Below are 12,713 nucleotides of genomic sequence, written 5' to 3' on the forward strand. Positions count from 1 at the left end.
CCCCCCCCCCCCGCCTTCTTATTTAACTAGATTTTATCAGCAGAGAAATGTAAAGGGAAAGAAACGCTGTATGATTTTTACCCTGGTCACCAACACCTATACCCTACACCAGTGTTGGCAAACCTATGGCATGGGTGCCAAAGATGGCACACAGAGTGCTCTCTTTGGGCACTTGGCCACCCTCCCTCCCCATCCCCTACTCCCAGAGTTTGTTTTTAAAAAAGCAGAGGGATTCGGGCAGAGCTGCTCCCCTTTCCTTCTCCACCACATCTAACAACATCTTTTCACACCACCTGCCCCTCTGCTCAGCAGTCCAATGGGAGTACATAGGGGGTAAGGTAGGTGGCTCACAGGTGGCAGAACTGGAGGGGAGAAGAGCACTTGGGCCACTCTCCACCCCCTCTCTACACTTGCTGAGGACATTCCTCACTTTACCCTCTCCTCTGCCCAGCAGCCCAGTGGGAGTGCTTTCTCCTTCCCCTATGGTGGGGTAGTTAGGAGCAGGGCATACCCAGCATGTGGTGGGAGGGAGGGGCATGGCACGCAGTCTCTGAGGGGGTGAGCACAGCTCTCCATCTCTAAAAGGTTTGCCATCATTGCCCTACACCATCCAAGGGACTGGGGCTTGGTCAGTTACTCCGTTAGTCTAATCAAAGAGTCTCCTCCTCTTAGAAGGCTGCACCTTCTAAGTTTACCTCCATTACCTCTCAATGTTTGTTTCACTCAGAACTCAGACCGCCCAGGGGATGATTCTTTGTCTTCCACCTTGCTAAACATTGTTCTTTCTTGAACTGGTTTTGGGAAGTAAAGTATAGACATTTCATTTAAAGATTTTAGGCTCTAAGCACTTATGATTTCTTCTGTCATGTTTTGCACACATCTGCAAGGATCTTATAATGCCAATGGTACTCACCTGAATTCTTTAAATAGAAAATAATTATACTGATAAATTAAGACAAAGGCTTACAAGTAGAATAATTGTCCCTTTATTCACTACACATAGGTATGTGTCATAAGGGCCAGTGGGGTGGAGAACTCTCTATTCATCTTCTTCATTCTCTGCCTTTTCACTTTCAGCAAAACTCAGGAACACTTGTTCTAGTGTGATTTGACTGATTGTATAGTCTTCCAATTTATAAATATCTTTTTCTTTCTCCAAGATACCAAAAACCTTTGGGGCAGCAGAAAGAGTCAAATATTAACAAGGTTACCCAGGGAGCATTCTAGAGGAGATGTGGACCCCTTATTCTTATGGAGGGAGAAAAAGGTAGGTGGGTTTTGGGTAGTAGGGGAAAGAGTCAAATAAGACATAGAGGAGGAAAGTCTCTTTGATAATCAAAGACTGTAACAAATGACTGGAAGATATCTTTTCAGGAAGCTACAACTACCACAGTGCCCTTTGGCAAGGAAGGTAGAATTAAACATCGCCTAAAGCAATTGTTTTAAATTTTTTTGGTGTCATGAACCCCTATGGCAATCTGGTAAAATTTAGAGACTCCTTAGAATAATATTTTTAAATAAATAAGACAACACACATAAGATTACAAAGGAAACCAATTATTTTGAAATAGTTATCAAAATATTTTTTCCAAAAGTTCACAGGCCCCAGGTTAAGAAACCTTGTTCTTGCTAAAGATTCTGCTCTTACTTCCAACCTCAGTTTCTTAGAATAATTCATGCCCCCAGGCTACAAGATGGTTCACATTTACATCATGCTTTAAATTTTATGAAGTACTTTCATATCTACCCTGGTAGGTAGGATATTATTCTCCCTTTTGGTTTTTCCATGCCAAGTCCCAGTTTTCTTCTACTACATCACTCAGATCAAAGGTCCCTGATGAACCTGAGCCTTCAGATGCTGATTGTCAATACTTTACAGTACTCATCCCCTATAAGGCTGGTCCTCACTCTTACCTTAAGGAGCATCAATTTGGGTTGACTCCTCACACTTACCTTTGCCCAGCTGAAGTTTTCACTGGGAATGTTGTAATGGATTATTCCTTGGTGCTCATATTGCAGTATACTGCCTAAAATGGGGTGGAAACTCTTGGTGAGGAAAAATGATGGGGAAGATAAATTTCCTGGTAAATTTATTTTTAAATTCAAAATTATTGTTACTGTTAAGTCATTTATACCATTGTAGGGAGAACATATAGACCAGTGATTCCCAAAGTGGGCGCCACCGCCCCCTGGTGGGTGCTGCAGCAATGGGGAAGGCGGTGATGGCCACAGGTACATTTATCTTTCCTATTAATTGCTATTAAAATTAAAAAAAAATTAATTTCCAGCAGGCTAAGTAGTATTTTTTCTGGAAAGGGGATGGTAGGCCAAAAAAAGTTTGGGAACCACTGATATAGACAGAGGCATGACTAAAAGTGTATGCCAGCACCCCCTTATTTTCCCTTATGGGAATGGGAAATGGAAGAGGGATGGAAAAGATGGATACAGGATTTCCTTGCAATCTAACACACTCCTGTATGCATGCCTTTTAGGGGTAAATAATCCAAAGAACAGATAATCCAAAAGCCATTTTTCTTTGGGTTAGATTTCATGATAGCTGCTTGCAGAAGCAGATTTATTTTCCTTCCTGTTTTGACTTCTCATGATATATTCTCTCTAGTACATAAAAATACAGAGCACTGACAGAGATTTTTAAAAATCTTGTTGGGTAAAAGTAATTTCTATGTGCTTTAATGAAGTCCATGAAGAATAGCTAAGCCTTTGCAAATTCTTATATATTCACATATATAATATATATATATATATAATATATAATGGATGATCAGGGGAACTCTTAATCAATTTGCTGGACTGGGCTACCTCCCATGGAGGTAGAGAAGTGCCCCAAGTTAATCAGGAATACTGCCAGCCACCCACCTCTGCCAGAAGTGGCTAAGCACATGTCTCTTGGTAAGGAGCTTTGGTCCCTTCTTATTCCCAGAGAATCAAGCAGAAATTCCATGATCATTGCTGGTCATTATGTGGAGAGAAGACAGAAGAGGTGAGAGAGGAAAAAGGAAGGAAGAGGAAGGGAGAGAGAGAAAAGAAACCATACTGATTTGGTCCCCTACAAGATTGTGATATAATTTCCATTGGGCCTACACATCAGCTAGGCAATCCTTTTATACTCTCCCAATCAGTTAGCTATCCTATTCACTACGATGGCTATTCCAGACCTTTTTATTCCTCCTCAAGGCTCCCAGTCCTTCCACCCTTTAAGCAGAAGGTCTCACTTCATCCTTCACTGAAAAATAGAGTTACTGACAAGAGCTCCTGCTTTTCCTCTTTTCTTCTCACATCATCCAGAGATCTACCTCTACTATCCCATATGAAGAGGCAGCTTTTCTCCTTGCCACAGTCATGTCCCCCCACATTCATCTCTCTTAGCCTATCTCTCCTTTCCTTCTACATACATCAATAAACTAACTACATCAAATGACCACTTCCAGGAATATAATAGCTAAATTTAAGAGCACCCAAGACAAGAAGAAAATACTGTAAGCAGTCAGAAACAAACAATTAAAATACCATGGAGCTACAATCAGGATCACACAGGACTTGGTGGCTTTCACATTAAAGAATTGGAAGGTATGGAAAATGAAAATCAGGAAGGTGAAAGATCCAGGTTTACAACCCAGAATCACATAACCAGCAAAACTAAGCATATTCTTTCAGCATTCCTGAGGAAAAAACCAGACCTAAACAAAAGATTTTAAGTCTAAACATGAGATCCAAGAGAAGTCTAAAAAGGTAAATAAGAAAGAGAAAATTTAAGGGACTCAATAAGGTCAAACTGAATGTAATCCTACATGGAAAGAAGACATCTGTAATTCTTAAACATTATGCTTAGTAGTAGGAGCAGATAGAAGGAATATAATTGATAGAGGGTGGGGAAGTAAGTTGATTATGATAAGTGATATGCAAACAAAAATTTCAAGGGATTAAAAAGAGGATTGCACTGAGAGAAAAGGGAAGGGAGAGATGGAATGGGGTAAATTATATAACATAAAGAGGTATGAAAAATTATTACAGGGGAGGGGAGGATGAGGGTGGTGATGAGCAGTGCTTAAATTTTACTCTCATCGTAACTGGCTCAGAGAGGAAATAACAACCATACTCACTGGGGTATTGAATTTTATCTTATCCTACAAAGAAGTAGAAGGGGAACAAGACAAAGGAAGTAGAAAGGAGGTAATTGGAGGGAGGGGGAATTGGAGGGAAGGGGAAGTGGTGGGATGATAAAAAGCAAAACATTGGTGAGGAGGAACAGAGTAAAGGGGAAAAGAGCAGGTTCAAATGGGGAAAATAAGATGCAGGGCAATGCACAGTTAGTAATCATAACTGTGAATGTGAATGGGATTACCACACCCATAAAATGGAAGTGGATAGCAGAGTGGATTAAAAATCAGAATCCTACTATATGTTGTTTACAAGAAACACATTTGAGTCAGGGTGACATACACAGAGTAAATAAAGGTAAAGGTCTAGATCAGAATTTATTTTGCATCATCTGAAGTAAAAAAAGTAGAGTGGCAGTCATGAGAAAGAAGATAAACAATAGGAAGTATTGCCTTCTTTTTAATCTTTTCATTAAAAAATAAAGTAATGTTGATTTGATTATTGGTGCTTGAAAAAGTGAAAAAAGTGGGGTGTGATAGAAATAGGGCAGAAAATTATTCATCAGGCATATTTTGGAGGAGTTTTTATACAGGTATGGGTTGGACTAGATGATCTCTGAGATTCTGAAATTCTTTTCATATTCTGTGCATCTTATGCTCAGATTGGCTTGATTTTTCTCTGGAAAGCAATGCCTTCCTGACTACCTTTTTCAATGGAGGTTGCTATTTCTCTCATGCTTTCCTAGGAGAAGAAGCTTACTTCAAAGAGGTCTTTGGTACTATACTTTAGGAATCTTCTATCTCAAGAAATTTAGGACCTGGTTCACAATCTTCCTGTCCACAGTAACTCCCTACATTCATACTTAGGAATGTTGTCATACATGTTTTGTTTTGTTTTGTTTTTTTACTGTTTTTTTTGGTACATTTTGACTTCAAAACTGTTTCCCTTTCTCTCTCCTTAACCCAGTACAAGAGAAGGCCAACATTTGATACAGATATATACATGAAATCATATGATACATATTTCTATATATCAATTCTTTCTCTGGAGGTAGATAGCATCTTCCTTCCTAGTTCCTTTGTGGTTGATTTGAATATTCATATAACTCAGAATAGCTTAGTCATTCATAGTTACTCTTTGAACAATATTGCTATTACTGTGTATAACATTCTCTCAGTTCTGCTGGTTTTGCTCTTCTTTATTTCATGCAAGTCTTTCCATGTTTCTCTAAAATCAACCTGCTTGAACTACACAGAGACTGAAACACTGTGGCACAATCAAATGTAATGGGCTTTTCTACTAATAGCAGTGCAATGATCCAGGATGATCCAGGGGAACTTATGAGAAAGAACACTATCCACATCCAGAGAAAGAATTGTGGGAGTAGAAATGCAAAAGAAAAACATTTAATTGATCACATAGTTCTATGGGTATATGATTGGGGCATTTGCTTTAAATAATCACTCTACTGCAAATATGAATAACATGGAAATAGGTTTTGAACAATGATACATGTACATAAGCCAGTGGAATTGCTTGTCAGATCCGGGAATTGGGAGGGAAGAGGGAAGGGAAAAATCATGAATCATGTAACTATGGAAAAATATTCTAAATAAATAAAATTTAAAAAATAAACCTGCTCATCATTTTTTATAGCATAGTAGAATTCTATCACAGTCATACCCCACCTGTTATTTAGCAATTCCCCAATTGATAGGCATTCCCTCAATTTCCAATTCTTTGCCACCATAAAAAGAGCTGCTAAAACATTTAGAATATATAAGTCCTTTCCCTTTTACTTTGATCACTCAGGAAATAGACCTAATAGCGGTATTATGAATCAGTTGACAATTCCACCAATATTATTGACCCAATTTTTCCATATTCCCACTAGCATTCGTCATTTTCCCCCTTCTATCATTTTTTCCAATCTGATAGGTGGGAAACAATATCTCAGTTGTTTTAATTTACATTTCTTTAATCAATAAGTATTTAGAGTTTCAAATCTGACTATATGTAGCTTTCTTTTCCTAAAACTGCTTGTTCATATTCTTTGATCATTTATCAATTGGGGAATGATTCATATTCATATACATTTGACAGTTAAGTATATACTTGAGATATGAGGTCTTTATCTGAGAAACTATTTATAAAAATTCCCCCCAATTTTCTGCTTTCCTTCTAATCTCGGCCACATTGGTTTTATTTGTTCAAACCTTCCTAAAGTAATCAAAACTATTCATTTTACATCTCACAATGCTCTTATCTCTTGTTTATTCATAAATTCTTTTTATAAATCAGATAAATAATATGTTCCTTTTTCTTCTAATTTACTTATGATATCTCTCTTTATGTCTAGGTCATGTATCTATTTTGACTCTATCTTGGTAAATAGTATAAAATATTGATTTATACCTAGTTTCTACCTAACTGCTTTCCAGTTTCCTCCCCCAATTTTTTTTGCCAAATAGTGAATTCTTATCCCCAAATCATCAAACACAAGATTACTATAATAATTTACTACTGGTTTTGCTCTTCCTGGTTTATGTATCAGTATCACATTTGTTTCATAAAATGAGTTTGGTCTGACTTCTTCTTTGCCTATGATTCCTGATAATTTATTTATTATTAGAATTAGTTGATCTTTAAATACAGGATAGAATTAACTTGTAAATCTATCTGATCCTGATGCTTTTTTCTTAGGAAGTTCATTCATGGCCTGTTTAAATTCTTTTTTTCTAAAATAAGTTTATTTGGATATTCTATTTCTTCTTCTGTTAATCTGGGCAGTATATATTTTTGCAAGTATTCTTCAGTACTTACAAATACAATACAAATGTTAAATTTATTGACATGTAATTGGGCAAAATAACTGAATAATTGCTTTAATTTCCTTTTCATTAATGACATGTTCGCCCTTTTCATTTTTAACAATAGTGATTTGGTTTTCTTAATAAAAATCAAATTATTCAATGGTATATCAATTTTGCTGGTTTTTCGTAAAACTAACTCCTAGTTTAATTTATTAATTCAATGTTTTACTTACATTTAATCTTAATAATCTTACTTTTAATTTTCAGGATTTCCCATCTGGTGTTTAATTGGGGATTTTTAATTTGTTCTTTTTCTAGTTTTTTTTAGTTGTATACCCAATTCAGTTCATTGATCTGCTCTACATTTTTTATTAAGGTAATTATTTAGAGATATAATATTTACTCTAATTACTGCTTTTGCTTCAACCCATTAGTTTTGATATGTTGTCTCATTATCATTCTCTTAACAAAATTATTTATTTTTATGACTTGTTCTTTAATCCACACATTCTTTAAGATTATGCTATTTAGTCTCCAGTTAATTTTTAATCTGTATCCATGGTCCTTTATTAAATGTAATTTTATTGCACTATGATAAAAAGATGCATTTAATATTTCTGCTTTTCAGTATTTAGTTATAAAGTTTTTATGCCCTAATATCTGGTCATTTTTTGAAAACACTGCCAATGTATTCTCAATAATTTCCTTCCAGATGTCTATAAGAATTTATTCATCTTGAATTCTTTCTTTTTCATGTTTTAGTTAGATTTATCTAGTTCTGAGGAGAGAAAGCTGAATTCCCCCACTATTATAGTTTTGCTATCTATTTCCACCTGTAATTCATTTACCTTTTCCTTTTAAAATCTGGGTGCTATAGCATTCGATGCATATATGTTTAGTATTTATTACTTCATTATCTATGATACTTGTTCATATAGTATAATTTCCTTGCTTATCTCTTCTAATTAAATCCATTTTTGATTTAATTTTGTCTTTGATCATGATTGCTATCCCCCTTTTTCACATCAGCTGAAGCATAATGAATTCTACCCCACCCCTTTATTTTTTCTTTCATTTTTAAATATGTTTCTTATAAACAACATATAGTTGAGTTCTGTTTTTTGATCCATTCTGCTAACTATTTCTGTTATAGGAGTGAGTTTATTCCATTTATATTCAGTTATAATTACTAGTGGTATATTTCCTTTAATCCTGTTTCCTTACTGTTTATCCTTCTCTTTTTACCTTATCCCTCCTCGAAAGTGCAGTTTATTTATTTATTTATTTTAAACCTTAACTTCTGTGTATTGGCTCCTAGGTGGAAGAGTGGCAAGGGTGGGCAATGGGGGGTCAAGTGACCTGCCCAGGGTCACACAGCTTAGAAGTGTCCGAGGCTGGATCTGAACCCAGGACCTCCTGTCTCCAGGCCTGACTCTCAATCCACTGAGCTACCCAGCTGCCCTCAAGTCTAGTTTATTTTTGACCATTGCTCCCCTAATTTGCAATCCTTCTAAGTCCCTCCTTAATCACATCACCAACCTGTTTTCCTATTTCTTAATCTATACATCCTTCTATGAGTCCCTTCCTTATCCTATTCTCTTGCCATCCTATTTTTCTATAAGTTAAGAAGACTTTTATAGCCTTCTGGATATATATAGTATTCTCTCTTTAACTCAGTTCTTATAAGAATAAGGTTACAGTACTACCAGCCATCCACCTTTTACTCCCCTCCACTGTAATAGTTCTTCCATTCACACCTTTTTTTATATGAGATAATTTGCTGACCAAATTTTATTTTTTAGGATTATCTCATCATAATCAAGTCAACTGCAAGCCTTCTGAACTACTTTGGTAATGATAAAATTCTTATAAATATCATTTTCCCATGTTAGAAGTAAGCAATTTAGCCTTATTAAATCCCTTATAATTAGCCTTTCGTGTTTACCTTCTTATGTTTCTACTGATTCTTTTAAGTCAAATTTTCTCTTTAGTTCTGGTCTTTGTTAAATATTTATTTTTCTCTTTCTAGGATTACACCCAGCTTTGTGGGACAGGTTATTCTTGGTTGCAAACCTAGCTCTTTTGTTCTTTGGACTATTGTATTCTATACCCTTTCATCTTTTAATATAGAAACTGCTAAATTTTGTGTTATCTTGATTGCAGCTCCACAATATTTAAATTTCTTCTTTCTAATTGTTTTAATATTTTCTTCTTGAGAGAACATTATACACAGAGACTGATACACTGTGGTACAATCGAACATAATGAACTTCTCTATTAGCAGCAATGTAAGGATCCAGAGCAAGACTGAGGGACTTATGAGAAAGAAAACTAGCCACATACATAGGAAGAGCTGTGGGAGGAGAAACATAGAAGAAAAACAACTGCTTGAACACATGGGCTGATGGGGATATTACTGGGGATGTAGATACTAAATGATAACTCTAGTCCAACTATCAATAATATGGAATTAGGTCTTAATCAATGATACATGTAAAACCCAGTGGAATTGTGCATTGGCTAAGGGGGGGAGTCAGGGGGATTTGGGAGACAGGGAAAGAACATGAAACATGTAACTATAGGAAATATTCAAAATAAAAATTGAAAAAAATTTTCTCCTTGACCTAGGCAGTCTGAAACTTAGTTATTATGTTCCTGTGAGTTTTCCTTTGGGGATATCTTTCATGTGGTGATTTGTGGATTTTTTTTTTTTCAATTTCTATTTTACCCTGTAGTTTTAAAAGTTCAGGGAAATTTTCCTCAATAATTTCTTTAAGTGAAGTGTCAACTCTTTTTTTAATCATAAGTTTCAGGAAGTCCAACAATTCTTATATTACCTTTTCTCAATCTATTTTCCAGGGTAGTTATTTTTCTGATGAGAAGCTTCACAATCTCATCTATTTTTTCATTCTTTTGATTTGATTTTATTAATTCTTTGTCTTATGAAGTCTTTAGCTTCCCCTTGTCCAATTCTAATTTTTAAGTGGTCATTTTCCCTCCTTAAATCTTTTGGATTTTTTTTTATATATATACACATATATGTGTGTGCATATATATATATATATATATGTATGTATGTATGTATATACATTTAAATGGACTATTTCTTGGTTGCTAACTTTATGTTAGGGTTGGCTCCACTCCTGGAGCATGGGACATAATGTCTCAGGCTTCAGGGTTTTCATGCTGTGTTTTCTGAGTTCTATCTTAGAATCAATAATCAATATACAGTAGAACAGTAGTAAGGGCTAGGCAATGGAGGTTAAATGACTTGCCCAGGGTCACTCAGAAGGATTGTTTTCTCTTTGTTTCCCATTCAACTAAGTTAGTGGCTTGTACACAAAAACATGTATTTAATATATAATTTGTTGAACAGCATTTTCATTTTATACCACTTCTTGGAGAAGTCATTGATAACATTAGTTTCCTACTTCTTTCTTAGAGTGACGTTGGGAGTAGCAGAAGTGCAAGGCAAAACAGGAAAGGAGTTTATTGAAATCAGTGGGGCAAGGCAGATGGTGTAGTATACAGTTAAGTGGTCACCTGTTTGGCTTCCATTACAAGGCTATAAGCCAAGATTAAAGAGGAGGAATAGTTGGTTCATGACTACTGGTGTGTGTGTGTGTGTGTGTGTGTGTGTGTGTGTGTGTGTGTGTATTAGTATATTTATTCCAATGGATTATATTGAGACCAGAATCTGGCCTATAAGATCAAAATGTAGACTGCATGCAAAGTGTAGAACCTAAGCAACCAAGCCAGAATGAGTGATTAGAGATTCAGAAAGAGGCAAAAGACTATGACTAAAAGTGGTATTGGGCAAAGATTAGGATCCAGAACAGGTATAAAAGAATAGGTGAAAAATGTCTAGAAAAGGAGGCTGGAGATAGTACTTCAAGTTTTGGAATATGAGAGCACAAACTACACAACAATATAACTGTGTCATAACTACTGATTTTTTTTTTAATAAGGGGCTGTCCTTTCTCAATTTTGGTTTTAAGTAGTGTTGATTCTATAGTAATTCCCAGGAACTATCTTACCTGGACCATAATGATAGATGTATCTTTTATGTCAAATAAAATTGTCCTATAAAATATAGTTTGGATTATTTTCCCCTAAATGCATTTATTTCTTTTATTTTTGTCCACGCTAAAACTTATTTTTTCTGTTTAATATTGAAAATCTTACATATAGGTTAGTCCTGTATTATCATATAGCTATACATATATATTAGAGCAGGATTATCCTATTACATGTATAGAACATTGTGCCATGGCATCATACTGAAAGGTTAGTATGTTGGTGCATAATCATCTAATTATTTTTGTGCCCATGACCTCCAAGGCTATTTGTTTGAGAAGGGAAAAGAGACTTCATCAGTTTTAATTTTTTTTCCCCCTAGCACACTTTGGCTGGGGTAGGAAAGGTCTGGAGAACTTGCAAAGCTGGTTGGCAGAGGGAAATCTTAAAAACAGCAATTAGGGTGGTGGAGCCAAGATGGTGGGGAAGGAACAGGAATCGTCCCAATCTCTCTCAATTATCCTCCAAATAATTATAATGCCTCAAAATGAATTCTTGAGTGGCAGAACTGACAAAAAGATGGAGCAAAGCAATTTTTTAGCTTAAGATAACCCAGAAGATTGGCACAAAAGTTGGTTGCACCTGGGTGGGAGTAGAGCACAAACCAGATTGCCAAGACAGATGCCACCTTGGCAAGTTGGCTCAGGTCTTCAGGGTGGCTGAATCAGTGGCAATGGCTTCCAAAGCTCTCAGTTCACAGATGGTCAGGTGGTCAAAAGAGATTACAGGGATTTCTTCACTGGCTCTAGGTGTAGGACTTTGTTGCATGGCTTGTATGGAGATCCTGGGTCCTGGTTTCAGGGTGAGAAGAAACACTAGCACATGAGTACTTGTCACCACGAGGAAGCAAAGGCCCTGGGCCATGGTTCCCAGGCAGAAAAGAGAGCTTGTGGTGACCAGAGCACAGACCAAGAGAGTATTAAACACTCCTCTCCTTAGATTGTACCACCTTGGAAGAAATGAAAACTTATAGAACCCTGGTGTTAGCTTTGAAAGCAGCTGCACAAAGAACTTAAAGCTTGGGACAATGCCCCCTCACCACAGGAGATAGAGCCCAACCTTAACAGTTTTCTAAAAGTGAAAAGTCAAGAAAAAGGCTGGGAAAATGGGCAAAAAAGAAAAAAAGAAAAAGAAACAACAGAGAAAGTTATTTTGATTATCTATCCAAAGCCTCAAAGAAAAATATGAATTGGTCTTTCAAACCCCAAAAGAATTCCTGGCAGAGCCTAAGAAAGATTTAAAAAAATCAAATAAGAGAGGTAGAAGAAAAAATTGGGAAAAGAAATAAGAACACTCAGAAAATCATGGAAAAAGGGTAAACAGCTTGGTTAAAGGAGGTACAAAAAATTGAAGAAAATAATACTTTAAAAAACAGAATAGGCCAAAATGAGTAAAAGAGGCACAAAAATTCACTAAAGGGAACTCATTAAAAAGGAAAATTGTCTAAATGGAAAAGGATATATAAAAATTCATTAAAGAGAACTCCTTAAAAAGGAGAATTGAGTGCCATACCTATCAAGCTACCAAAAAACTTCTTTACTGAATTAGAAAAAACTATAACAAATTTCATTTGGAATAACAAAAGATCAAGAATATCAAAGGAAATAATGAAAAAAATGTGAAGGAAGGGGGCCTAGCAGTACCAGATATTAAACTATACTATAAAGCAGCAGTCATCAAAACAATATGGTACTGGCTAAGAGA

The 12,713-nt window shown here is 35.9% G+C and overlaps 1 protein-coding gene across 1 annotated transcript in view; it reads right to left on the reverse strand.

Annotated features, from left to right (window-relative positions):
- Window positions 1–1,029: 1,029 nt before the first annotated feature.
- Window positions 1,030–12,713, reverse strand: part of LOC123234361 (phospholipid-transporting ATPase ABCA3-like) — a 208,750-nt gene continuing 197,066 nt past the window's right edge. Inside the window, 2 exon segments of the mRNA XM_044660271.1 lie at window positions 1,030–1,171; window positions 1,954–2,027. Of these exon segments, the coding sequence (XP_044516206.1) occupies window positions 1,040–1,171; window positions 1,954–2,027 (206 nt within the window). The 3' untranslated portion in view covers window positions 1,030–1,039.

This window comes from Gracilinanus agilis, chromosome 1 (genome assembly GCF_016433145.1).
Source record: "Gracilinanus agilis isolate LMUSP501 chromosome 1, AgileGrace, whole genome shotgun sequence".
In the NCBI taxonomy this organism is placed as follows: domain Eukaryota; kingdom Metazoa; phylum Chordata; class Mammalia; order Didelphimorphia; family Didelphidae; genus Gracilinanus; species Gracilinanus agilis.